We start from the raw sequence: 26,140 nt of genomic DNA, 5'->3' as shown, positions 1-26,140 counted from the left end.
GGAATCAAGAGAAGACCAAGGGAGTTCATGTTTGTGCATCTTTTGCAGTTTCCAGAAGGTATAAAGTCATTCTTGGCAACCAACCATGATTGCAAGCATGGTTAGGGGTTGAGGCTTCAGATCTAGGTCCATGGAGGAGTTACAAGGCAGTAAAGGGCTGCTTTTTCACCCATGGAAGCCCCCATGCAACTTAAGAGCCTCTTTTAGAGCCTTTTTGGCTCAAAGTCCCATGTATGCACGTAAAGTTCGTAACTTTACGTGCTAGATCGAGTTTAGGGACCTAGATCTATCATTTGGACAAGAGTTGTACACCAGAAATCGAGGAAATAGACTTGGGAATGTATCGACTCGGCGAGTCGTTCTTGGGACTCGGCGAGTCCGAGGCTTGGTTTCCCCTTTTCTGTTATGGTTCAAGAGACCCAGTTGAGTGATAGAAAGGTTTTAGAGGGTACAGGGGAGTGACCCAAACGTATTGGGATAAGCCATAGTCCTGGAGTTCATAGGACTCGGCGAGTGCATGAGCCGACTCGGCGAGTCCAAGGCAATCTCCCAACTCTTGAAGATGAACTCGACGAGTTGTTCATACAACTCGGCGAGTCGAGGACAGGACGTGTTCATAGGATGAAGATGAACTCGACGAGTGTTCATACCGCTCGGCGAGTCGGATGAAGGTTCATCCGGGGTTGAGTTAGAAGGAGAACTCGTCGAGTCGTTGCTAAACTCGACGAGTAAAGACGTGAATGAGGACGGTTGAAGAGATAGGGACTCGACGAGTTGGCGACCCAACTCGGCGAGTCGGGTCAACTGGAAGTTGACTTTGACTTTGACTTGGACTTGGTCAGGGGTAAAATGGTCATTTTACCCTAAGAATAGATATCAGACTCTGATTAAGTGTTTTGTGGGGATTATAGCCGGAGGATTTCCGGAGCAGCAGCAGACAGAGATTTCCCGCACAGATTATCAGCAGCTACTCGTTCGAGGTGAGTTACCTTCTAGTAGGGGTGGGTCTAAGGCCACAATGCCGGCCCACCAACAAGGATAGTTGTTAGATAATTGTCTTTGTGATAATTATCTTGGTATGGTTATGTGCTTTGGTCATGAGATATGCTTGTGTGATATGTTATGTGTGTTAATGGTAGTGGTAGGGATTAGTTTTTCCCTGGCATCGATCTTTAGGATCAAGGGGGTAGGTCAGTACCCAGTTATGCATGATTGTATGAATATACCTTATTATTGTATGATAATGGTAGGGGGTGAAATAGTCCCCAGTTACCGGTTGAAAGATACCGATGACAGTTACCGGTTGAAAGATACCGATGACAGATACCGGTTGAAAGATACCGATGACAAGTTACCGGTTGAAAGATACCGACGATATTATATGGTATGTGGTATGATGGGGGAACTCACTAAGCTTTGTGCTTACAGTTTTAGTTTTGGTTTCAGGTACCTCTTTGTCTAAGGGGAATGAGCCGGCGGTGTAGCAGCGCATCACACACACACAAACATGATTTCCGCATGGAGTTTTCTGGGATTGTACTCTGATTTATTTTACTTGACATTATGATTTTTAGACACTTTGTTATATTTCTGTTTGCAAATGTTATGGCATGAAAAATGTTTTGGTAAACTATGTTGGGAATTTCTTAATTAAAAATGAAAAATTTAGGCTTGGAATTTGGGCTGTTACAGATCTTTAGTTCTTTGCAAATAGTTTTAGGTCACTTCTTGGTAGCTTTTGGTCATTTCTTGGTGTTTTTGGAGTCTCGACAACTCCAAAACACTAGGATGATTATTTTAACTTACATTTGAACCCCTTTAAACTATCATAATTTATATTATTTATATATATTTTTATCTTTTATTCATATTTGATATATATATATATATATATATATATATATTATTACTTATTTTATCAGTAAGTTTTAACCAATATAGTCGATAAATACCGACATTTTATATTATATTATTATATATATAAATTAAAACTAAGTATATGATTTTTTTAGGAATAATTTACTTAAAGTCAACAAACTATTCATATTTATTCAAAGTACTTTGTTGCTTTAAAGTTGATTAAAATAAGTCATTATGACTTTCTATAATTTAACTAACTATTATTTGCAAATTTACATTTAAACTTCATCTTTATTATGACGTTTGTCTTCGTGTCTTAATTTTTTTCTTTTACAATTTATTTATTTATTTTTATTTATTTATTATTATTATTTTAACTAGATAATGTGATTTGTAAACTTGTTGTAGATTTATATTATTTAGTTTTATTATTATTTTATTTTTTTAAAGATTTTTGGAAACAACTCTAAAAAAAGTTATACTTTCTTACATTATTATGATTTTTTTAAATGTAAAACTCGAGCTTTAAAAAATGTAAAAAATATTTTTTTTTAAAAGATGTATATAAATAAAGTTATAAGAAAATTTAAAACAAAACAACTTTGTTTGAAAAATTAAAAAAGTTCGTACAAGATTAAACAGAATAAAATGTAAGAAAAAAAAACACAAGACCAATATTGTGATAAAGATTAAGTTTGGTATCGAACAAAGCTGAGAGGGTTATTGATGTTTCATTTTTGCTTGATGATGGCAGTGGCACAGGTGACGTAGACTGCAATAGATGCTATTACAATTTTCTTATGCTCAATTGCTTATATTTCTGTCTTAATCTTTGTTTTTCCCAATATAATTTAGGTGGTTGTGATGTTTTAGGGTATATGAACCAGTACACAGAAAGGAGATGGAAGCAATAACATTCCTTCGATTCAGACTTTCTTTCAGGTTACAAAAGCCCCTATTCTTCTTCAATTTTTGTTTTACATTTATTTTGAAGCTAGGTTTTACCAATTTTGGGTAATTCACATCCATCTTCTTGCTGTTTCTTCTCCGATCAGGTGTATCTCATATTTCAAGGTCGATGAGGACCCTTTACTCGCTTCCTGTGGAATCACTATTGAGTAACAACTTGCTCAACTTGAGGGTCGTGTTCTTGAGGCACCAAAGGTTTGTGTGATAGGATAGGGGTATTTCCGTAATTTCATATCAGGTTTCTTTTCAATTTAAAATAAGCACAACCAACTCCAGTAATCAATTTACATGTATTTAGGCATCTATGTGTTCGAACAAACAGAGGATCATAAGACACTAACTACTTCTTGATGTTACATCAGAGTTTTAATCAGATTGTGTTCTTCAAAGTATTGACTCCATGAATGGAATTGAAATTTTTTTTACATTTATTTTGCAGCAGTTTAGCAAGGACTCTGGAAATCTCATCACCTTTTTTTTTTTTTTTTTTTTTTTTTAATTTTACTAATAACGTAATATATCAGGGATGGATTGGGATTGAAGTTGAAGTTCTTACCGTATTTGAATAATTACATTTTTTATGATTTGGGCTTTATAGGTCTTCGATATCAATAAGTGATTTTCTAGCCCTCACCACAGAAGTTGCAACCAGTGTTTTCATGGCAGCTTCTACGAACCTGTTTCTGTACATACCCTGCTCTTATGTTTGATAAAATGCATCTGAGAAATTTATCTCTCGGATTCTTAAGCGATATAAGGTGGATTGGGGTCTGATTTTGCGAATTTGTTTGTTGTAATTTAGTTGGTTTGTGGGTGTGTATGTTTTGACATGAAGATTTAGACGTTTTTGAAAAATAATTTGTAGTTTTTTTTTTTTGGATTTCAATGTGATTGTTTGTGTTTCCTTGAACAGTTTCTATGCAATGTACCTTGTACAGAATGGGCTGATTGATCTTTCATCAACTACTATACCCTGTAGTGAATTGGCTTCTCATGGTGCTAATGAGCACTCTGAAACCCACAATGGTAATCTTATCTTCTAAACAAATTTATGATTATTTATCACAGTTTTTTGAGTTTGATCAATGTATGCCTCCTTTTTCAGGTTCACTTGCATTTCTCCTTTTGCGTTACTCAGAAGCCTTAACTTCAAGAACTTTCTGTTCAAGTGATTCATCTGTTACTGATAAACAAACATTTAATTTTGGATATGAAAAGATGGAATCTGTATTTCATCCAGATGTTTTCCCAGCACATGTTAGTTATTGATTAGCAATTCATGGAGGTATAGATACTCGAGATTTTATGTCATTTAGCCAGCATGGAAAAAAATCAACAAGGAAGAAGAATCTCAATCAGAGGTATATTATTATATTTTAATATTTTCACTTCATTATATCATATAATTTTATTATTGATGATTCGGTTAAAAAGTAATATAATTGATTTGAGTAGGTTACTTGGAGACGCTGGCTGCAGGTTTCAGAAATTGAAAGGGTCAACAAGTTGATTGGTTTTGGATAAGATTGCCAATAAGGCGTTCGTTGAAATGCCCGACCCAATTAAGGTATTCATTCCACCTTACGTTAGATTACTGGATTATATTTGTTCGATCATCTATTTTCTTCCGTTATGATTAACGGGATCATCATTTGGATTTTTGAGATGCAAGACCACTTTGTTTTGCATTTATTGGCTTACAAATCTGCTCAGATAGCTGATATTGGTAATTACTATCTGTTTTAATAATCTTCCGTAATTAATGAGACAAGAGTTATACTCTGACGAAATAATTCTCCATGAAACTTAAAATATGAATACAACATTGGCTTAATGACTATTTTTGTTGATGGAGGTTGGAACTAAAAAAATCATTTCATTTTACATTTCAAGTCTTCCCAGTTATGTAGGTATCGCATGATTTGTAGGGCTATTTTTAATCTGGATTTTTATTTAGACATAGACATAAATTTGGAAATTAATTTAAGAATTTAGTTTTTCTTATTTTTTTTCCACAGATAAAATTGGGTGAACCTGGGTACAAGGAAAGATATTATAAGGAGAAGGTAAATTTATCACATCTAAAGGAGATTGAAGAGGTTAAAAGGGAAATGGTGAGTTACTTTGAGTCTTTTAAGTTTTACCATAAGTTTGATTAATAAACAAAAATTAAAAATGAATGACCGCACCAACTACTAAGGCTGCAGATCATGTTGTTCCTATTAACTGTTGATTGTCCAACGTGGGCTGATAAGTCGAACTGATGATGATAAAGCAAGTAGGACAGCATTGACTCCAGTAAAGAAAAGATGTTGAACTGGATGAAGAAAAAGGACAAATTCTCTTGCAAATATGTGGCTTTCCCCATTGTTTAGTGGCAACTCATTCTTTAAATTCATCAATCTTAGCTTTGCTATTCAATCATGGATGGAAGGATTGTATCTAATCTTCTTTCATGTTCAGATATACATAGAGAAGACTGCCCTGTATTTTATGAGTACAAAGTATGTGGTGTTTGCTTTTTTATAAAGTTTGTCTTATATTTTAAAAAATTAATTACATTCTTGCCATTTTCAAAGATTCTTGAAGGCAAAGCTTATCGTCTAAATCATCCATGGGTGGGAACTATGAACAAATCAGAAGCTGAATGGAACAAGAGTATTTTTATACAAGTACTGATTATGGACACCTGGTGAGTAAAATGGGTTCAAAATATCTACTAAAGCTTTTAAGTTTCAACACCGCAATCTTATATAATTATTTCAGGACCATAATCTTGACTTTTATTTATTTATGTATTTCAGATGCTTAATTATTTGTCGATTTCTGTGGATGATAATACCTCATGGACTTTAATACTGGCTGCACTCTCTGATCAAGTGACCTTCCCACTTCCTTTGTATTTTCTTTAACTAAGCTTTGTTTTTTTTAATATAATTGTTATAGCATTGTACTTTTTAACTTTCTTTTTCAAGATGTTATATAAAATTTTCAAGAGCATTTAGGAAAATTAATCCAACCCAGCGCCAACGGCGCAAGTAATTCCTACTAGTTTATTTTCAAAGGGTAAAATTCTAATAAAAAATATTTTCTTTTTCAGAAATTAATATTTTAGTCAAATTTATGAAAAAGTCACATTTACAAAAAAACACAGAATACCGGCTAAAACTTTGAAGAAACCCTTTTTGGCCGGTTTCGCAGATTTAGCCGGTATTTTATCCTTTTTCGTTAGTTTGGTCAAAATATTATGACTTTTCTAAAAATTACCCAATAATCAAAATATTAGGACTTTTTTGAAAATTACCACTGAATTGATGAATATTATTAACAAATCATTTATAAACATAACTAATATTTTTTATTATGAACAAAGGAAAAACATTTGTTGCTAATTTCTAGAAATAGAATGGTGGACTAATTACTCATTTATTGTTTGGCGACCACTTCAAACTCTCTACGTTCCATTTATGCATCATTGTGGGTGTCATGGTGAGATGTATTCTGTTCGTTTCTCTAGTTAAATACAAAAGTTAATATTATTTACTAATAATCAAATTACTTAATAAACAATAAGTGTCTATTTTCTATAAGATGTGATGTTATAGGATCACATGTTATTAGAAAACATCATTACACAATGATTCTTGAACATATAGATATTTAATTGTGTTTTTTAACCTAACCTCCATATATTACCTAATAACAACCATCAAATTACACCCATCCATTGAGAGTGAAAAATGAACTTTGAAAGACAATTTAAATAGATAATCACCCTTCACCTGGTTCCATATAAACTGTCATTTACGGTTCACTTTTCACATTCGATAGATGTGTATTAGCCGATGGTTGTTACCATGTGAGGTATGAATGTTGAGTGCCTTAGACCTGCTAACCAAGTGAGGAAACTCACCTTGAATGCTGAATCTTACAGAAGATCCCTAGCCGTTGTCCTGACGACTCCCCGAGCTATAAGTACAAAATAACACCCAATTAACACTTGGGTTCCAATCTATATCCAATAATCCATACTTGGGGTAAAATGACCATTTTACCCCTAGCCTAGCTTGATCCAAGACTAAGTTCCGAATCCACAATCTAAAAGGCCCAATACCAAATAATCCTCCAAAGCCCACTTATGGCCTAATTTTCCAAATTGGGCCCAAACCCCCTATATGGGTCTTTACCTTAAAGCCCAATAATTTTCCTTAGTCCAAAAGCTTGATTTTGGACGGCCCATTAAGGCCCAAAGCAACAAAGTCCAAAGAAGTGGCCCATTCGAGGCCCATTTAGATGCGAAGCCCAACATACTGAGTACGTGGGGCGTACTTAGATGTACGCTAAGCGTACTCGCTGTTTGACTTGTATGTTGCGCGTACAGACTTGTACGCCCAACGTACTCATCCATTAAGCCAACTTTTCCATTAAGCCCTTAATGCTTAAGTCTAAAGGTCCAAACCACAGATCTGAGTCCCAAAACGCGTCTATAACCATAAAGTCATTGACTTGGTGACTTTGTATGCCCCAAAATATCCCAACTTCGAAAGTTAGCATTCTACTTCCATTAGATGAACTCAAACTCATGCATGGGGGATTCTAAGCCCTAAATGAGACAACTTTATGAATCTAAAACCATAAAAATACCAAGAGTGGCAACTCTAAGCTCGTGGAGTGGTATCAACTACTAGATCTCATCAATGAGACCAAAAAGGGTCCAAAACTCAAACAAGGAAGATCTAAGCTATCATTGATCAAGTTCAAAGCTTTTTTTTACCTCAAATAATCTGGAAATAAAGCAAAAGGTCGAGATCCACAAGCTCCTCCTTGGTCCACTACCTTGCACCAAGCTTCTACTTCTTGAATATGGAGGAAAACTCTAACACTCCAAATCAGATAAACCATTTTAATCCCTTTAAATAATTCAGTTAGCAAAATTGGTCCCTTTTAGTACGCCGGGCGTACCTAAGGGTACGCTTAGCGTACCATGGAAAAAGGATCTCGGAGGAGTTTTGCGTACGCGGGGCGTATGCGACAGAGGACCAAACCCTAATTTCCGGACTTAAGACCTATATAAGCATGCTTATCTCATTTGAGCCTCACCCTAACTAGCCTCCTTCACCCTCAAACGTCCCTGAAAACCCTAAAATCATTAGAGTGTGTGTTCTTGAGCTTGTGAGTGTTTAAACACCATCCTTTTGGTGTGTTAGCTACAAGGAAGAGGAGGAAACAAGCTTGAACGAAGAAGAGCTTTTGGATCTTACATTTTGAGCAGCCTAGGAAGCTTAAGGAGGTAAAAAGCTTTCACCTTGGTAATTATTTTCATTTCTAGAGCTAGGGTTTTCTCTTTAGTCCCTTTTTGTGTTCTTGGACCACCTCTTGAGAGTTTGAGCAACTCCAGAGCTTAGGGAGGATATATATGAGGTCTTTTGGTCCATTCCTAGCATAAAAATGGAGTCTTGATGCGTGTTTTGACCTCATGCATGGATTAAGACTCTTGGAAAGGTCTTAATGGGTTGTTGGGAGCATATGGAACATGCAAATGCATAAAGTTGCCAACTTTATGCCTTAGAACGTCTTAATGAACTCAGATCCAAAGATTGGACGTTGGAACATCAAGTATTAAGCACTTAATGGAAAATGTGCTTAATCTGTTTGTATGATGGGCGTAGCATAGTGTACGCAACACGTACAACTCAAGGACTCAGTATGCTAAGCGTACAGAAGTGGTACGCAGGGCGTACGCACTCAGATGGACTTGGACTTGTTTTGGGCTTGAAAGCCCTTTGGGCCTTAATCAGTCATTGGGCCTGGACATGTTTTGTGTTAGTGGGTCAATTTATCTGTTTTGGGCCATGGTTGCTAAAGTTGGGCCTTATTGGTCCATGAGGCTCATTAATTATTTTGGACATGGACTTTGGGCCCATTAGCAAAGGAAGACTTTTGGGCCATTGTGAAAGGACTTGGGGCTTGGATTCTTTAATTGGATTATGTTCAGCCCTAACCTTGGGTTAATGGTATTATTGTTCAGCACGGGTGGTTACAAACTGTTAAGAAAGCAGCTTTCGGATTCAACAGACAGAGGTGAGTCCTCACCATACCAATGGGTCTAAGGCACCAAGGTCGGCCCATTATTGTTATGTGATATGCTAGTTGGTTATGGGATATGTGGTATGCTAGTTATATGTGATACTTGCATGAAGGACCTCGGGGGGGGGGGGGGGGGGTCCCGAGGCACTTAGGTGTAAGAACCTGGAGGGCTTCCAGGGCATCCTTGGGCTAAGACCTCGGGGGGTTCCCGCGACACCCGTAGTAAGACCTTGGAGGGTTTCCAGGGCATCCTTATATGTTTGTACGTATGGTTTATATGGTAGTGGGCTAAGACATCGGGGGGTTCCCGAGGCACCCAGAGTAAGACCCTGGAGGGTTTCCAAGGCATCCTTGGGCTAGGAACTCGGGGGGTTCCCGAGGCACCCGGAGTAAGACCTTGGAGGGTTTCCAGGGCATCCCTATATGTTGTATGCATGGCTTACGTGGTTTATGTATCTTTTATAGCTACTCTGGTTTATATGATTATGTAGATTGTGTATGGGGTGTGCTCTAGGGAACTCACTAAGCATTAGCTTACAGTTTGTTGATTGTTTCAGGTACTTCTGAGCCTAAGGGCAAGGGCAAGGCTTGATGGCGCGTCATGCACTCTCCGACATTTGATTTGATGGGACACTCTGATATTTGAAATAAAATGTTGATGTTATGGATTTGAAAACAATTGCTATTGATATTTTACATTTTATGAGAATGTTTTGGTTAATTAAAAATTAAAATTTTATTTGAAAATTTGGATCGTTACAAAAACACACCAAAGTGGACACTATAAGCTCAAAATGAAAGAGAGAGCTTTAGGGTTTTGAATATGATGCTTAAGGGTCTGAGGAGGCTGAGAAATGAGGGTTTCTTAGGCCATAATGATGAATATATAGTGTCCAACCCCGAAATTAGGGTTTTCAAATATGCCAGGTACACCTCGCGTACATATACATACGCCCCGCGTACGTGTCCGGATGTTCAACTAACCCTCGCATGAGTACGCTAAGCGTACCATGTGGTACGCCCCGCGTACTTGCTTTGCAGCTTGTACGCCAAGCGTACCATGTGGCACGCCCCGCATACAACATAAAGACCAATTTGCAATTTGTTAAATACATAAGGGCCATAAATAACATACCAGTATTTCAAGTGTTACATTTCTCCCCCACTTAAAGCAGACTTCGTCCTCGAAGTCCGGTGCCCGAACAACTCCGGATAGTGCTCTCTCATCTCATCCTCGGGCTCCCAAGTGCACTCCGATCCCTTGCGGTGTTGCCACTGCACCTTCACCAGCTCGACAACCTTGCTCCTCAGGGTCTTCGTCTTCTGATCCAAGATCGCCACCGGTCTCTCGATATAATTCAGTCGGTCATCCACCTGAATATCCTCCACTGGTACCACTGCGGAATCATCCACTAAACACTTCCGCAACTGAGAGACATGAAACATGCTATGAATCATCCACTAAAAAGATTTGCGGCCCAAAAACTTTCAACACGTCGAGTTGAGGCCATCAACTCGACGAGTTCCAAGGAAATTTTGCCTTTTTAATAAAAATTCACATACCTGAGAATCGGGATGTTACACAAAAGGTCTAAACATTACCTCCTTAAGGCTCAAAGCCTTTACACAATAGACTTCCAGCCCACGGCCCTGAAATAAGAAATGACGGGACACATGATGTTACAATATATATATATATATATATATATATATATATGTATATTATTATGTGAGAGTCATGTATCAAAGCATAACAAAGAGAAAGAAAGAAGAGGATTACGTGAATTATAGTCTTAAGTAAGATGATGTACATGTGGTTATACACTTAAGATCATGTATCTGAGCATGTATATATAAACCAACTATGTAGAGATATATAGATAAAGAACAAGGGTGTTATAAGTAATACCCTTAAAAGTATATAAGAAAGTATGGGATTATATGTTTTATAATCATATGTAAGAATAGATGATGAGAAAAAGTATATGTGGATACCTAAGAGAGTTCATATAGAGATAGAGAATGATTATATGTAGTATAATCATAAGTGTACGTATATATGCCTATAAATAATGGTATTTTGTAGAATACTTATATGTTACTAGACATAGATAAAGACCAAGTACTTAATGAGTTAAGTAGTAGAAGTGTAATAGAAGATCTATTGATGAGATAAAGAGATAGCATGTCCATGAGACAAATATTATATGACGAGTCGCATAATAGATATAGAGTTGTGTAGAAAGATGATTCATTCGGGAATGAGATAGATGTTCCTTCGGGGACAATAGTATGATTCCTTCGGGAAATAGATGGCGGTTGCTTAGGAAACATAGATACATGACCCCTTTTGGGATGTAGAGAGATGATTCATGCGGGAATTAAAGATTATGTATGAATAGAAAATATAGATAAAAGATTCCGTGAGCAGAACAAGGTAATGGAGTTCTTTTAAGAACTTAGAAATAACTCGTGAGGGGTTAAGAGTAAGGAATCCATGAGGGATTCAAGAGTAAGAAGAAAGATTAAGGATCCATGAGGGATCATTAGAGAGAGAGAGAGAGCGAGAGAAATAAAGAAAGAGAAAGAAAAGAGAGGAAATACCGGATAAGAATATCCAGTAACGTTAGTGGGATGTTGATTCCCTTAGAAGGTAGAGAAGATCAGAGTATGAGATGTGACCGTTGGGTCTAGATGAGAACATAGTGTTGAGGCACTAGAGATGAGAGTAGAGTAGAGAAAAAGTAGAGAATAGATAAAGCAGAGAAGTGAAAGAGCAGAGAACAGAGTTAGAGACAGAGATAGAGTATATACAAGGTATGAGATGAGCCTAAGAAGAGGCTAAGAAAGATAGAAGAGATAGAAGATTGGTAAGAATAACATTGTGTGCTATTGGGGAAGATAGTAGAAGATAGAGTACGAGAATGAGAGAATAGAATGTTGAGGCATGAGAAAAGATAAAAGAATAAAGATAGGTTTGATGAGATGAGAAAAATTGGCAGTCCATTCCATGAGAAAAAGAGTTTAAGATGTAGAGTATGGGATAGAAGTGAAGATGAAAGATTAGAGTATGAAAGATAGAAAGAGCAGATGAACATGAAAACAGAACGAATATAACTCATCGGACATTGTTGTCTGATGTTGTAGAGATGTTCTATGTTTTGCAGGTTCATGTAGCAGCATTTGTAGTACTAGAAGTGAAGACAGGAGCACAAGGACTTGGAATAGGTTTTATTTCCTTGTTGTTCCAATTTGTATGAAGATTTTCATTATAAACTTGTGACTATCCATGGGAAATAAAATGTTTTTATTTTTATGAGTTAATAGAATTCCACAAATTTTTAGTAATAACTCTGATAATCTCATTAGATTAGATGATAGAAAGTATAGTTTGTTACAACACGGTTCGTGTAATGCATTACATGCTCTATGTTTCCCTTTACAAAGCACAACTTAATTCTAATTCAACCCCTTCTCTAACTTTTAATGTTAATATTTTTCATACAGACTCCATTTTAGTCGATTCTTTTGCTCATACATTCTATATTATCATGGCTACATTTCAAGATAAAAAATTTAGTCATTTTGTTTAACAACCATAGAAATTAGGTCATCGTTAAACGAACAATGTTAACCTAATCACTGTTGTAATAGACCTAATGAGTAACTAAGTTGTGGTTTTGTTGTTTATAGGGTTTTATGCTATAAAATACATCCAAAATATCAATCAAGTCTTGGATTGATATGAATCCTTAATAAATGAACAGTTTCAGTATACATAAGGAATGGGTTAATACATATGATTGAAAGATATATATATATATATATATATATATATATATATATATATATATATATATATATATATATATATATATATATATATATATATATTAGACATTATTATGGGGAATTTGGAAAAGATATGATATAGTAGGATTGTATTGTAAATAAATCTATATCAATACCCAATGCAATAGTCTTACTATGGAACCTTGAATTAAGGAATAATTTTAGTATTAGGCAATACTACGAGAATAATAACCAAAATCTTGATATCAAAGTTAGAGTTATTAATATGCTTTAAATTCATATGAGCCTTCTATTCATCAATGTAAGTATCACTGTACTTAGAAAGACCTATGGCTTATAACCGTTAATTGAAAGAGCGGGAAAATTATGTATAAATCTATACAGGTTGACACCCCTACCTACGGTTGCTAGCTACAACCTTGACGGTCAAGTCACACTGGGTGATAATTGTCTTTTCTACTATTTGACGCCCTGATGAAGCATCGGGAGAGGCATATCAGCCTGAAATAGCTCAGTTATGGCACTCACAGTGAATGGAATATGTATAGGAAACTCGAAATACCTATAACATATAAAGGAATATAGGAAACTTGAAAAACCTATAAGGAATATCTTTTTATCAAGAACTTAGTCTTAGAAGTCGGGATAATAAAGATACATTATATATAGGATATTAATCTATCTATATATCCAATTAAGGTTTTTTAGTCTCAAAAAGTACTTACCAACTCTAATATAGCTATACTTTAGGGAGAAAGTATGTTTTGATTCAGCTATTACAAACCTGTGAACTCACCAACTTTTTAGTTGACACTCTTTCAAAACGCATGTATTCTCAGGAGGTTAAGTTATTTGAAGATATGTCTCAAGAAGGATCATGGGATCGCATGCTTCTTTTATATTTTAGTATTCCCTTTGTTGCCTATATGTTAAGACTTGTTTTGTACCTTTTGATTTCTTGTACCCTAGACTAGGTGATATTGTAATCTACACTTTCAATGAATAAAAGTATCTATTCTACTACCGTATTGTTGTATGTTAAATTATGCTTATTACTTTGATCCATGATGTCGTCTCACCGCCTGATGTTTCCGCTGCCGGCTGGGGGTGTGACATTTTGACTCAATTAAGTCATGCTTTCATAGTCTCAAACATCGGCTATCGACAAAAAGTTTATATGTACCAAATCAACAAATTCTCCCAAAATAATACAACTTTTCATACCATTATATTATGGTATTATCGGAATATACAATAGTTGTTATTATACGACCAACTATTTTTTAAAGAATAAATACACCATGGCTTATCGCTAAGTTTTTCAAAACGTCGTGTCAGTGGCGGATCCAAAAAAAAAGTCAGGGGTTGCACTACTAGTAAAAACTCATTTCTGAAGGCAGTTTCCGTCACAAAATCATCAATAAACCAACAAATTTACACTAAATTCACAATTATCAGACTTTGTGATGGAATGCCAACGGATTCGTGATAGATTTTTGACGGATTTTGACGAATTTTCAATAAATTTACATTTGACGGGAAAATTTGAGGGGTAGTCTGTGCTACACCGTACAACATAGTAATTTCGCCCTTGCGTGGTGTTACAAGATGACTATATATGCGACTTTAGAGTGCAGATCGGCGGCAACTGCAATTTTCCGATGGCGTCCAAAGACAGTTGATGATGCAGATCGACGACGTCCAAAGGTTTCCGAAGGTGGTCCGATGTCAACTGATTTAGGGTTTTCTTCCATTGGTATAGATAACAAAGAGGGTCAGTAAATAAATATATCAAATTATTGGGTTTAGGAATAGGTGGGGTGAAGTTGATCAGGTGAATGTGGGGTTTGCTCGATTAGTAGTTTTACTTTATTTTATAGTTTAAATACATAATGAACTAATAAATAAATAATAAATTATTTAAAAACAAAACGAATTGGTGATTGCAAAATAGTATTTTACATCTAGTATGGATCAAAGAGGCAACAACATAGACATTATGCGAGTTAAAAAAAAATTAGAAACCAAACACATGTATTATCAAACCAAGAGAACCATCCGTGTAATTTACTCTCTTAAATAAAACTATAAAAGAGTGGCAATAATTTTTGTAATTCACAGCATAAGTCGCTGGGAATTAAAATGATGTAAACATATGGGTCCAAAAGTATGTCGGTGTTAGTGTCGGTGAGTATCCTCTACATACCACCATGTGATCCTGCTTCTTCTATATTACTTTTATTGGTAAAAATTACATCAAAATTAAACACAATTTTATATTTAAAATATATTCTTTTTAAAAAGAAAAATGAAATTATATAGTTATTTATGCATATAAGTTACTGTACACGTGTAACATATAAAACAAAGTTATCATGGCGGTTCAATTACATGATATATAACTTTAAGATCGACACAATTTAAATCTGGCACTAACTTACGCATGTGAAATTTTTTGTTTAATATGCATGCTGGAAACTTGCTATTTATCATTTGTAAAACAATTGTTAATTTTTATTTTGCATTTAATTAAATTTATATATTGAAATTCTAGTTGTCGAGAGATTTGAATCCAAAAATTCATCAACCTTTTTTTTCAGTTCCATATACCATACATATATAATATATTCTTAGCATTTATCAAAATATGCAATCAAAATTCACAGATTTGATCATATGTTGTGTGAATCATCGGTGATTATGATAGAAAATTTGTAAATAATAGCTATATTGAGGTTTTTTTAGCGAAAATGTGTAGGCCAATTATTGGAATGGAAAAACCCTATTTAATGTTTTGCTTATTAAACACCATAATTATAATACACACAAAGAACCCTAACATCTATTGAAAAAACTCTTATAGTATTTTGTTATTATATAAAGTCTCATATTATTTTAACTCATAATTAAAAGCCCTTATATCAAATGTTATTAATAACAAAAAAAAAAAAAAAAAAAAAAACATTTTTTTAATATAAGATCATGCAAATACGTACCTTAAAACATGATTTAATGTCTTATTTTTATTCAAATTCAGATTGGGATGTGTATGTGAAACACGTAATGATTAGAATATGCGGGATTTGTCTTTAAAAAATCTTGGATCATGACAGCGTTTCCCCCTTTTTCCAGGCAACCTAATTTATCGTAACAACATATTGCTTATTTGCTTTTTATCTATATAATGATTAAAGTTTATAAACGTCAAAAAAAGAAAAAAACTTCAAACCTACATTTATCTACTCAATCGCTATTTATTGTCACCAATAAAAGTACACCAATTCCGTTTCCTAATAAATACTTTATGGTTTAACATCTTTATTGTGTTATAACGCAATTATTTTAAACTTACATTTAAGAGTAAATTGCTTTAAGTTAGTTGTTTAAAAAACGGTTCAAATAAGTCTTTTTTTTTATTATTATTATTTTCATTATTATTTGAGGTTTTTTATAACGTTGTTTTTTTCCATATCTGAATAAATGACTATATATATTAAGATCAAAATTACAAAAATCAGGGATAAAACAGTCATTTTTATTTGGAGCAGTGAACAAAAACTATAAATATAAAAGGAAAAAAAAAACTTTTTAGATCGAAATTAAGAGTATAAATTATACTCTAAGGACCAAAATTTATAGATTACTTTTTTTTTAACATTACATACAGTTCCGGTTTTGAGGCCAATGCTTCTATTGTGAGTGCAAAAAGTCCAAACTCATACGTAGGTTCATGTGCATTGTTTGTGTGCATACGACAACCTTGTTGTCTGCAATTTCATGATTAAAGTGAGGAAGGAATATAAAAATTTACAAAATTACAAGATTACAAATCATTTGTATATTTGTCGATATCTTCATATATCACATGCATGCATTATATTATGATTTATACATACATCCATTCTTCTCAATTTGCACTTGTGATTTATCTTTGGCCCCATTTCCTGTCTTTTCTTGCTTTTAAAAAAGTAAAATAAATAAATAAATAAAAGAATTTGTTATTTAACTATATAATATAAAATTTCTAGTTTAGTTCCAGTTTCCTGCCACTTTTGCTTCCCACTTCTTTAGCTTTCACCTTCAAAGAGTGAAAAAGCTTCCTTCTTTACCAAAACCCTCCATGGAAAGAACCAGAAGACCTTCATTTTCATCCGTTTTCTTGCTTCTTTTCACTGTTTCTAGTGTTCTTGATCCGACCCGGTTTTCAGATGCATCGGGTCAAGATCAACAACCCATCAAGAGGATTGTGGTGTTGGTTCTTGAAAACAGATCTTTCGATCACATGGTTGGGTGGATGAAGAAATCTATAAACCCATCAATCAATGGCGTCACGGGTAGAGAATGCAACCCGGTTTCAACCAACTTGACCCGAAAACAACCCCAAGAAGACGAAACTCAAGAATCATCCATCTGTTTCACTGATGATGCAAAGTACGTGGATCCGGATCCGGGTCATTCATTCGAAGATGTGGAAAAACAGGTATTCGGGTCAAATCCAATTCCCTCAATGACTGGTTTTGTCGAACAAGCATTATCAGTATCACCAAATCTTTCTGAAACAGTTATGAAAGGATTCAAACCTGAAAATGTTCCAATTTTTGCGAAATTAGTTCAAGAATTTGCGGTTTTTGATAGATGGTTTTCTTCAATTCCGGGTCCGACCCAACCCAATAGACTATTCGTATATTCAGCCACTTCTCATGGGTCAACAAGTCATGTCGCAAAACAATTAGCAAAAGGGTACCCACAAAAAACAATATTTGATTCACTACATGAGAATGGGAAAGATTGGGGTGTATATTTTCAAAACATACCCACAACCTTGTTTTATAGAAATTTGAGGAAGTTAAAGTATGTGTTCAAGTTCCATCAATATTCTACATTCAAACAACATGCTAAAGATGGTAAGTTGCCAAATTTGAGTGTGATTGAGCCAAGATACTTTGACATAAAGGGTTTCCCGGCAAATGATGATCATCCATCACATGATGTGGCAAATGGACAAAATTTGGTGAAGGAAGTTTATGAGACATTAAGGGCAAGTCCACAATGGAATGAGAGTCTTTTGGTGATTACTTATGATGAACATGGTGGATTCTATGATCATGTTAAGACTCCTTATGTTAATGTTCCTAACCCCGATGGGAATACGGGCCCCGCACCTTCGTTTTTTAAGTTTGATAGGTTGGGTGTTAGGGTTCCTACGATTATGGTCTCTCCTTGGATCAAGAAAGGCACCGGTAAGATTCAAATCTCTCATTCTATAAAGATTCAAATGTTTGCCCCGAGTGCGAAACTCAATTGATTTTGAGATGATATACCGGTAAAAAAAAGTTATGGTTTGAGTCTCAGCAACCGTAGTTTTAATGGACTCCTTGTGGAACTATGCCAATACATCAGAGCAGTACGTTGTTTACCTGATTTAGTACGTTGTTTACCTGATGTAATTACCTACCACTCACATGATGTGGGAGTTTTAATAAACTCCATGTGGTAGGATGACCATCGTCGGTTGGTTTGATTTTTTTACTAAAACCGAACCAAAAAGTAAAGTTTTTTCACTTTGGAAAACCTAACCATCATTTTTTTCGGTTTCGGTTTTCTAGTTTTTATTTTTTTGGGTTCTTTTTTTCTAATTATAACAAAAAAAAACAAGTAATTCACTAGCAAAATAATATAAGACAACATAAACATATACTTATTATTTTAATTCTCAATAGAAAATGCAAATACAAGTTATTTATTATTTTAATTTTTAACACACTCGATAAATTAAACATATACATATAATGACTTTGTTTTTGGTATTTAACCTAACAAAATGTTGTGTACATAATTTACTTCTCACATAATGTACGCGTTTTGGAGGGACTATGCTTTTGCCAACCCCCTAACAGTCAGTTGTGTATCTGATTTACCTCTACCTAAAATAATGCCATTGAGGCGGGTTGTTTGTGCCAACTCAATATGGGCACTAACTATATACACAACAGACTGTTGTATACCTAATTTACCTGATGTTTTACGCATGTTTATAACTTTATATTCTTTTGCAGTGATTAGTAACCCTAATGGACCAACACCCAATTCCGAATACGAACATTCTTCCATACCCGCAACCATAAAAAAGATGTTCAATTTATCATCAAACTTTTTAACTCATAGAGATGCATGGGCTGGAACCTTTGAACATGTCATTCAACAACTAACCTCTCCAAGAACAGATTGCCCAGGTAATTTTCAATACACCCAATTAAAAATTTAAATTATACCATATGAGTTTATTAACTAAATTAATGAATTTTTTTTTTAAATTGGTTTCAGAGTTTCTCCCTGAAGCTAATCCTTTGAGAAGTACAGAACCAGATGAATCAAAAGGACTCTCTCAATTTCAAAGTGAAGTGGTTCAATTAGCTGCTGTTCTTAATGGTGATCATTTCTTGAGTAGTTTTCCAGATGAAATGAGCAAGAAAATGAATGTGAAAGAAGCTTATACGTATGTAAAAGGTGCAGTTTCAAGATTCATAACTGCTAGCAAAGAAGCTATCAATTTGGGTGCTGATGAATCTGCCATTGTTGACATGAGATCATCTCTTACTACCAGATCAGTTATTCACAACAAATGAAAGACTTAGATCAGATCATATGTATGCATCTTTTTTCCTGGTTGTAAACTAAAAAGTTGAAATCAGAAAAAATGTTGATTTTCCATGTAAACTTTTGCAATCTTTCATTACAACTTTTGTATTATTACATGGTGATAAGAAGGGAAAGTTTTACTAGAAAGATTATGTAGCTAATAGAGTTCATACAACAATTGGGCTTTGCCATGATGAAATGTCTGTAATGAGGTCTCGAAGCTGATCTATGAGAATCTTTAAATGTTTGTTTTTATCTTCAAGCTCCTACAATGAACACAACATATGTATTAGAAAAAGTTGCAGGATAAGATATGAAGTTATGGAGAAAACTTGATACCATTCTTAAAGCAGAGGCTCTATCTTCTAGCTTCTCAGCATCCATTTCATCAGTTAACATTGGATCAATGTCATAAGCCTTGGCCTTCATTTGCAGATGAGAAATTCAAAACGAAACATCATAATTCATTATTCATATCACGTTTTGCAACCATTAAACATAGCAAAAGCATAAGCATCCTCGATTTTAGTTTTTACGAGGCTTGTAAATAGTTTGATAATCACATAACGAAGAGAAAATTGCGATCTTATTGAAAGGCCGGAAACTTTACCTTTTTAGAATTGGGAATAGCAATGAGAACAGAACGAAGAGCTGCGACAGATGCTTTGTACCGGAGACGAGCTTCATCGAGGGCTCCACCGCCCATCTCAAAGTGATGAGCGCCGTCCGACGATGTAGCGTCACCGTTACTTACGCCATTGGATGGCCCGTGGTGGCCATTGGTAGTGTTGACATTAGGAGGTGGAGAAGACGTGGACCATAAATTAGGGTTGCAGACTTCATCGTTCATCGAAGATAATATCTGAAATGCTGATTCTATCGTATCTTCCAAATGTTTTTGCCCTTCCATCGCCAACTCTTGTGTCGATTTCTGACTCGTGATGGTCGTGCTGCTAGTCTCTTCCATTGATGTAGAATCTAAACACGAAATTGAAATCGTGGAGCAAAACACAATTTCAAACCCTAAGGTTTTGCGATTGACTGAAACTGGAAGAGAGTGATCGGAGATCCACAAAGATGATCGGATTGGACAAAACCCTAATAAAAAAACGTCCAGCAAAAAAAAAAAAAAAAAAAAAAAAAAAAAAAAAAAGATTTAACGAAAAAATAAACCGTCGACAGCAGGGTTCGAACCTGCGCGGGCGAAGCCCAACAGATTTCAAGTCTGTCTCCTTAACCACTCGGACATATCGACTTCTTTCTTTTTTTGGCATATTTTATCAATTTCAGGTTTGATGGTTATACTAAGGTTTTAAATTTTATAATGTTATTTTGTTGAAATATAACATTGACAAAATAGCTTCAATGGTCTTTCAACGCCATTAATAATACCCATCATGTGACAAAATTCTATAATTTGATGCGTTAAAACTTGCCTATATTCCCATCTAATCATCTATTAAACAGTGTTGTAAAAATCGGCGGTTTCTTACTGTCTACAATTAATCTTAGTCAATCGAGTTAGACGGAGTCAGTCCTAGACAGTTTAGATGGTCTAAGCCGGTAAAAAAATCAAACACGCAAAATTTTCAAAAAAAAATCCTGATTAATCAAATTTTTGATATTGGGTTACTAAGTTATGATGATTGATGACTAAAAGTGTTAAAAATATACACAATTAGTCTAAAAATTATTATATATGATGATTTAAATATTTAGACGACTGAATATGCAAAAGTTTTATGATTATTTACTTATTTTGTAAGGGGATAAGTAATATTTAATTATAAAAAAATTAATTCTATTACAATTAAGGGTGTTCCCGTAAGTGCCGATTAATCCTTGCCTAGACCGATTAGTCTCTTAACCCCAGTCAACCGTCTGACCACCTCCTAACGACTTTTACAACCTTGTCAATAACATTTCTTACCATAATGGTAGAAATTGACATGTCGTCCATGGTGTATATTTTTTATTGGATTGGATGGAAAACTTTTGGATAACTCATTTGCATTTGCGTCCTTTCTCGTCGTGTGATATTTTCTTCACACACCCTTCCCCGATTATTAGCATCGATGAGCTTTTAGGGAAGTTCTTCTCAGTATGGAATTCTCCTAGTCGTGTATATTATAGTTCATGATGAACTCGTCATATGATTTAGGAAAACTATTTATAATTGGGATGAGTTTTGTAACATCCCAATAATTTCAGATAAAATTTTGTTTTTAAAACATTCTCGAACATCCAATAATCATATCAAATCAACCAAAATTGTATCATAGTAAAAAATATTATTAGAGTACAAAATCTCAAAATCACATAATGCGGAAAACATGAGCGGATGCGGTACGATCATGTCAGACCCTTCCCTTTCGAGCTGGAAGTACCTGAAACATAAACTGTAAATCGTAAGAACAAAGCTTAGTAAGCTCCCTCAAAATACCCCATACCATACATACATAACAGTCAAAACATAACTGGGTCTATTTCACCCCCTTCGGTCTCTTTCAACCGGTACAGGGTATATTTCACCCTCTTCGGTCTCTTTCAACCGGTATCGGGTCTATTTCACCCCTACAGCTAGCATACAATCATAACAACAAGAGTCACATAGATAACAAGCATATACATACATAACAAAAAGTTGTCACAAAGACATTATCCTCCTCCTATAAACATAATTCAGTGGGCCGACATTGGTGCCTTTGACCCACGAGTACAATGAAGGAACTCACCTCAGTCTGAAGATAAACAAATCACACTCAGGCTGCTGAATCGAAAATCCCCTCACTAAAACACAAATAATATAACCCTAATTAACCATTATGTCATTAACCCAAACCAAGGGTCCAAATTCTAAATCCATACTCCTAGGGTATAAAGGCTGCTTTACCCTTCCCTTAATGGGCCTAACATATCATGGTCCAATTCCAAACTAGCCCAAAGTCCAAAAGACACTCAAAGCCCAATATGGGCCCAAATCCACAAAGGCCCAACTCAAAAAGACTTGTAGCCCAATAAGAGTGATCCCAAAACCTTAGAGTCCAAAAGTGGCCTAAAATCAAAGGAAGTCCACTATACAACGTACGCCCTACGTACCCGGCCCCTACGCCCCGCGTATGCGTGTTGACCCGAAAACAGGTTGTTGACCTAGTACGCGGAGCGTACTAAGGAGTATGCCCGACGTACTAGACAATGAGCCATTCTTCAACTTTTTGACTTAATCCATTAAGTCCTTAACGTCCAACCAACATATTTACTTCATTCTAAGGTCTTAATACGTAAAGTTAGCAACTTTACTCCTTTTCATGACTTATTAGGACCCAATAACCGTTTTTATCCATCTAAGTCCATAAGATGAACACTAACTCTTGCATGGTTCAACAAAACCCATCAAGATGACATTTTTATGCACTAACATCATCAGAAATGCTAAGATCTGACATTTTAGATCCTCGAGTAGCTCATACTCACAAGGATGGTTCAAGGGACCATAATATGCTCAAAACAAGCCTTAAACTAGATCTAAAACATAGAGTCGTCAAGATAGAAGCTTTATACCTCTAATAAGCTGGAAAGAGTGAATAACCTCTGGATCTACAAGCTCCCACTTGATCAATGCTCCTTCACAAGGCTTCTTCTTCTTCTTCAAAGAGCACCACACACACACCAAAACACACACAAGGGTCAATCTCTTGAGAGATGGGTTAGGGTTTCGAGATATAACTCAAAAGAGGCAATGGAGGCTGATAAGGTGAAGGCTTGGGGGACATAAGATGCTTAAGTAGGGTGAAAACCCTAAAAATTAGGGTTTCCCCCTGACGGACGTACGCCTTGCGTACAACCGGGTACACCCAGCGTACTAGGGGGCTAACCCTGTGCCATGTATCCTTTGGAGCACGCCTGGCGTACCTTATGTTCGCCCATCGTACTAGGTCTTAAGCCAAAAATAAAAGTGAAGTGTATAGCTAAGAATCTACCTTGACGAACAGGGCGTTACAAATTTCAAATATGTTCCCACAAGAGATCTTAACCTCTCAAGTTGGTTAATGTAATTATTCATATTCAAAACACGAGTGTCAACATATTGATCTTCCTCCATCCTGCTTTCATGGAACCTTTTAACTGTATTTGTAACACCGAAATTTTCAAACCAAAATTTTCATTTTAAACACAATAAACTCATAACACAATTTCTCAAAACCACAATTATCCCAAGTGTCATCAAAATCCACAAAATAAAATCATTATCCCAGAATCATAAAAACACTCTCGCTCCAGTGTGTACTATCAAGCCGGCGCCTTCCCGTGATCCTGAGAAGTACCTGAAACACATAACACATAACACGGTAAGCAGGAAGCTTATTGAGTTCCCCAAAATACCACACATATCTCATTAGCCTCTCATGGCTATACTCAGATAAGACCCTCTTGTCCATGTGTCTTAGTGGGACCCTTTGGTCCTACAACTCAACTGGACCCTCCGGTCCCTCAACTCGGCAACTCAATATAATACACAACATATATATTACAAAAACAGTAAGCATGATATCTCAATGCACAGTATATGCACATAATACCCTCCGGTCACACATAGATTACCACTCAAAGTAAGTATAGTGAGAAGACTCATCTCGTAAGCTAACAAGTAACAATCTCGTACACAGAATCTCGAACTAGCCTCCGCCTAACACATAGAATAATTATCTCTAATTAATACTCTACTCATACTCAAAAATATACCAAAGGTTGCTCTCTCTCTCTCTCTAACTCTTGGAATGGGTAAAAGACCATTTTACCCTCCATGGTCTCTATTACTCATGTTGACCAAACCCTAAAGTCAACAGAAGTCAAACTCGAGTCAACAGTCCATGTTTGACCTGACTCGCCGAGTGCACCCATGTGAATGAGTCCGCTCGTTTCCTCAGAAGTCTCGTGAAGGTCCAACTCAGCTCGTCGAGTTAACCCCCAACTCGCCGAGCTATCGTATGATCAAGCTTATCGAGACAAACCCTAACCGACTCGTCGAGTCGGCTCATCGACTCGGAGAGTCCATTCAGACTCATTTCTCATTCAGACGATTTCAAGGCAGAAAACCTTCCCAAACTCTAGATCTACACTCGCAAGGCTCGATTATCACGTAAAGTCACGAGCTTTACGTCCATGCATGGCACTTAGGGCTTGAAATGCCAAGAACATGCTCTATTAAGGGGTTTTCACTCAAAAGCTCTATTATGGCTAAATAAAGCAGGGACCTTTGGACTCTAGGGACCTCTCATTCTCTCAAGGTCCAGATCTGATGTCCAAATCTCTATATGAACCCAATACACTCGATGTCCCAATATTAGATGGAAAAAGCCCTAAACTTCAATAATATGAGATATACCCAACAAAATGAGAAAGGTGTGGACTTTTTACCTTTCACTGAAGCTCCTGGATGAAATAGCCACGAATCTAACAACCTCTTCTCTTCCTTTGGCTTGGAATCCTTCCTTTCTCTTCAAAAGATGCACCAAACACTCAAAGTTAGCTCAAATACTCTCTCTTAGCTCAATGGCCGATTAGGGTTTTCTCTCAGTGAAGTTGGGCAGCTGGTGAGCCGCAAATGAGGCTATAAGTGTCCTTAAATAGGCCCCAAACCCGGGGATTAAGGGTTTCATCACTCAGCGTCTACTCGGTGAGTCGACTCTCTGACTCGTCGAGTAGGTTACTAATCCCACGTGGCCAAACACGACTCTACTCGACGAGTTGTAGCACCCACTCGTCGAGTTGCTCAATAGTCCTCAAAAATAAATAAATAAATAATATACCTGGGAGGTCGGATGTTACAATTCTCTCCCACTAGAATCAGACTTCGCCCTCGAAGTCTTGCTCTGGAAATAGCTGTAGGTACTGCTCTCGCATCTCGAATTCCGGCTCCCAAGTCAACTCGGACCCTCTCCGATGTTGCCAATGGACCTGAACCAGGGGCACCTTTTTGTTCCTCAGAACCTTCACCTTTTGATCCAAGATCGCAATCGGCCTCTCAATATAATTCAGGCTCGCATCCACCTAAATGTCCTCTAATGGCACCACTGCCGTCTCATTGGCTACACACTTCCTCAACTGAGACACGTGGAAGGTGTTATGGATCTGACTCAACTCTGCAGGTAACTCCAACCGGTATGCTACCTTACCCACTCTGGCGGTCACTCTGAAAGGGCCGATGTATCAGGGCCCCAGCTTGCCCTGTTTCCTGAATCGGATCACCCCTTTCCATGGGGATACCTTCAGGAGGACAAAGTCTCCAACCTGGAACTCTAGCTCGGATCGTCGTCGATCTGCATAACTCTTCTGGCGACTCTGGGTTGTTAGTAACCTCTGTCTGACTTGCTGAATCTGCTTAGTCGTCTTCAACACTATCTCAGTGCCACCCATCACTCTCTGTCCCACTTCTCCCCAACAAATAGGAGTCTGACACCTCCTCCCATATAAAAGCTTAAAGGGAGGCATACCAATACTCGAATGATGGCTGTTGTTGTAAGAAAACTCAGCCAGGGGTAAGTAAGTGTCCCAACTTCCTCCGAAGTCCACAACACATGCACGCAGCATGTCCTCAAGCGTCTGTATCGTCCGCTCGCTCTGCCCGTCCGTCTGCGGGTGGAACGCAGTACTGAAATGCAAACGCGTGCCCAACTCCTCATGAAATTTCTTCCAAAACCTGAAAGTAAAACGCACGTCTCGATCTCACAATATCAAGGTCGGCACTCCATGCCGTGCTACCACCTCTCTC

General features: G+C 36.3%; 3 protein-coding genes and 1 non-coding gene across 11 annotated transcripts; 2 read left to right on the top strand and 2 right to left on the bottom strand.

Annotated features, from left to right (window-relative positions):
- Positions 1-2,493: 2,493 nt before the first annotated feature.
- LOC145107722 (uncharacterized) lies at positions 2,494-9,555 on the top strand. Of its 8 annotated transcripts, none has more exons than XM_079044672.1 (10): positions 2,495-2,622; positions 2,734-2,802; positions 2,916-3,024; positions 3,743-3,855; positions 3,935-4,190; positions 4,285-4,396; positions 4,848-5,333; positions 5,409-5,521; positions 5,634-5,708; positions 9,474-9,555. In XM_079044672.1, exons 3-5 carry the CDS (start codon positions 2,939-2,941, stop codon positions 4,096-4,098), a joined length of 363 nt encoding a protein of 120 aa, XP_078900798.1. In that variant the 5' UTR covers positions 2,495-2,622; positions 2,734-2,802; positions 2,916-2,938; the 3' UTR covers positions 4,099-4,190; positions 4,285-4,396; positions 4,848-5,333; positions 5,409-5,521; positions 5,634-5,708; positions 9,474-9,555. The 8 variants fall into 8 exon arrangements, 7 of the variants coding, with proteins under 7 accessions (XP_078900798.1, XP_078900795.1, XP_078900796.1 ...); XM_079044669.1 differs by lacking the exon at positions 9,474-9,555 and having other exon boundaries at positions 4,848-4,943; positions 5,037-5,333; positions 5,634-5,839; XM_079044670.1 differs by lacking the exon at positions 9,474-9,555 and having other exon boundaries at positions 4,848-4,943; positions 5,030-5,333; positions 5,634-5,839.
- A 7,183-nt stretch (positions 9,556-16,738) lies between these two features.
- On the top strand, positions 16,739-19,623 carry NPC6 (non-specific phospholipase C6). The gene is made up of 3 exons (XM_079044666.1): positions 16,739-17,969; positions 18,786-18,962; positions 19,054-19,623. Exons 1-3 carry the CDS (start codon positions 16,850-16,852, stop codon positions 19,353-19,355), a joined length of 1,599 nt encoding a protein of 532 aa, XP_078900792.1. The 5' UTR covers positions 16,739-16,849; the 3' UTR covers positions 19,356-19,623.
- Positions 19,412-20,457, bottom strand: LOC145107721 (mediator of RNA polymerase II transcription subunit). The gene is made up of 3 exons (XM_079044667.1): positions 19,979-20,457; positions 19,708-19,791; positions 19,412-19,634 (listed from the first exon to the last, which is right to left on the bottom strand). Exons 1-3 carry the CDS (start codon positions 20,333-20,335, stop codon positions 19,536-19,538), a joined length of 540 nt encoding a protein of 179 aa, XP_078900793.1. The 5' UTR covers positions 20,336-20,457; the 3' UTR covers positions 19,412-19,535.
- An 84-nt stretch (positions 20,458-20,541) lies between these two features.
- TRNAS-UGA (transfer RNA serine (anticodon UGA)) lies at positions 20,542-20,623 on the bottom strand. The gene has a single exon. It is a non-coding gene; the product is annotated as a tRNA-Ser (tRNA).
- Positions 20,624-26,140: the final 5,517 nt, after the last annotated feature.

This window comes from Lactuca virosa, chromosome 4 (genome assembly GCF_052849685.1).
Source record: "Lactuca virosa cultivar CGN04683 chromosome 4, Lactuca_virosa_CGN04683_v6, whole genome shotgun sequence".
Classification (NCBI taxonomy): domain Eukaryota; kingdom Viridiplantae; phylum Streptophyta; class Magnoliopsida; order Asterales; family Asteraceae; genus Lactuca; species Lactuca virosa.
Note: the sequence above shows the minus strand (reverse complement) of the source record. Positions and strands in the feature narration are given on the sequence as shown.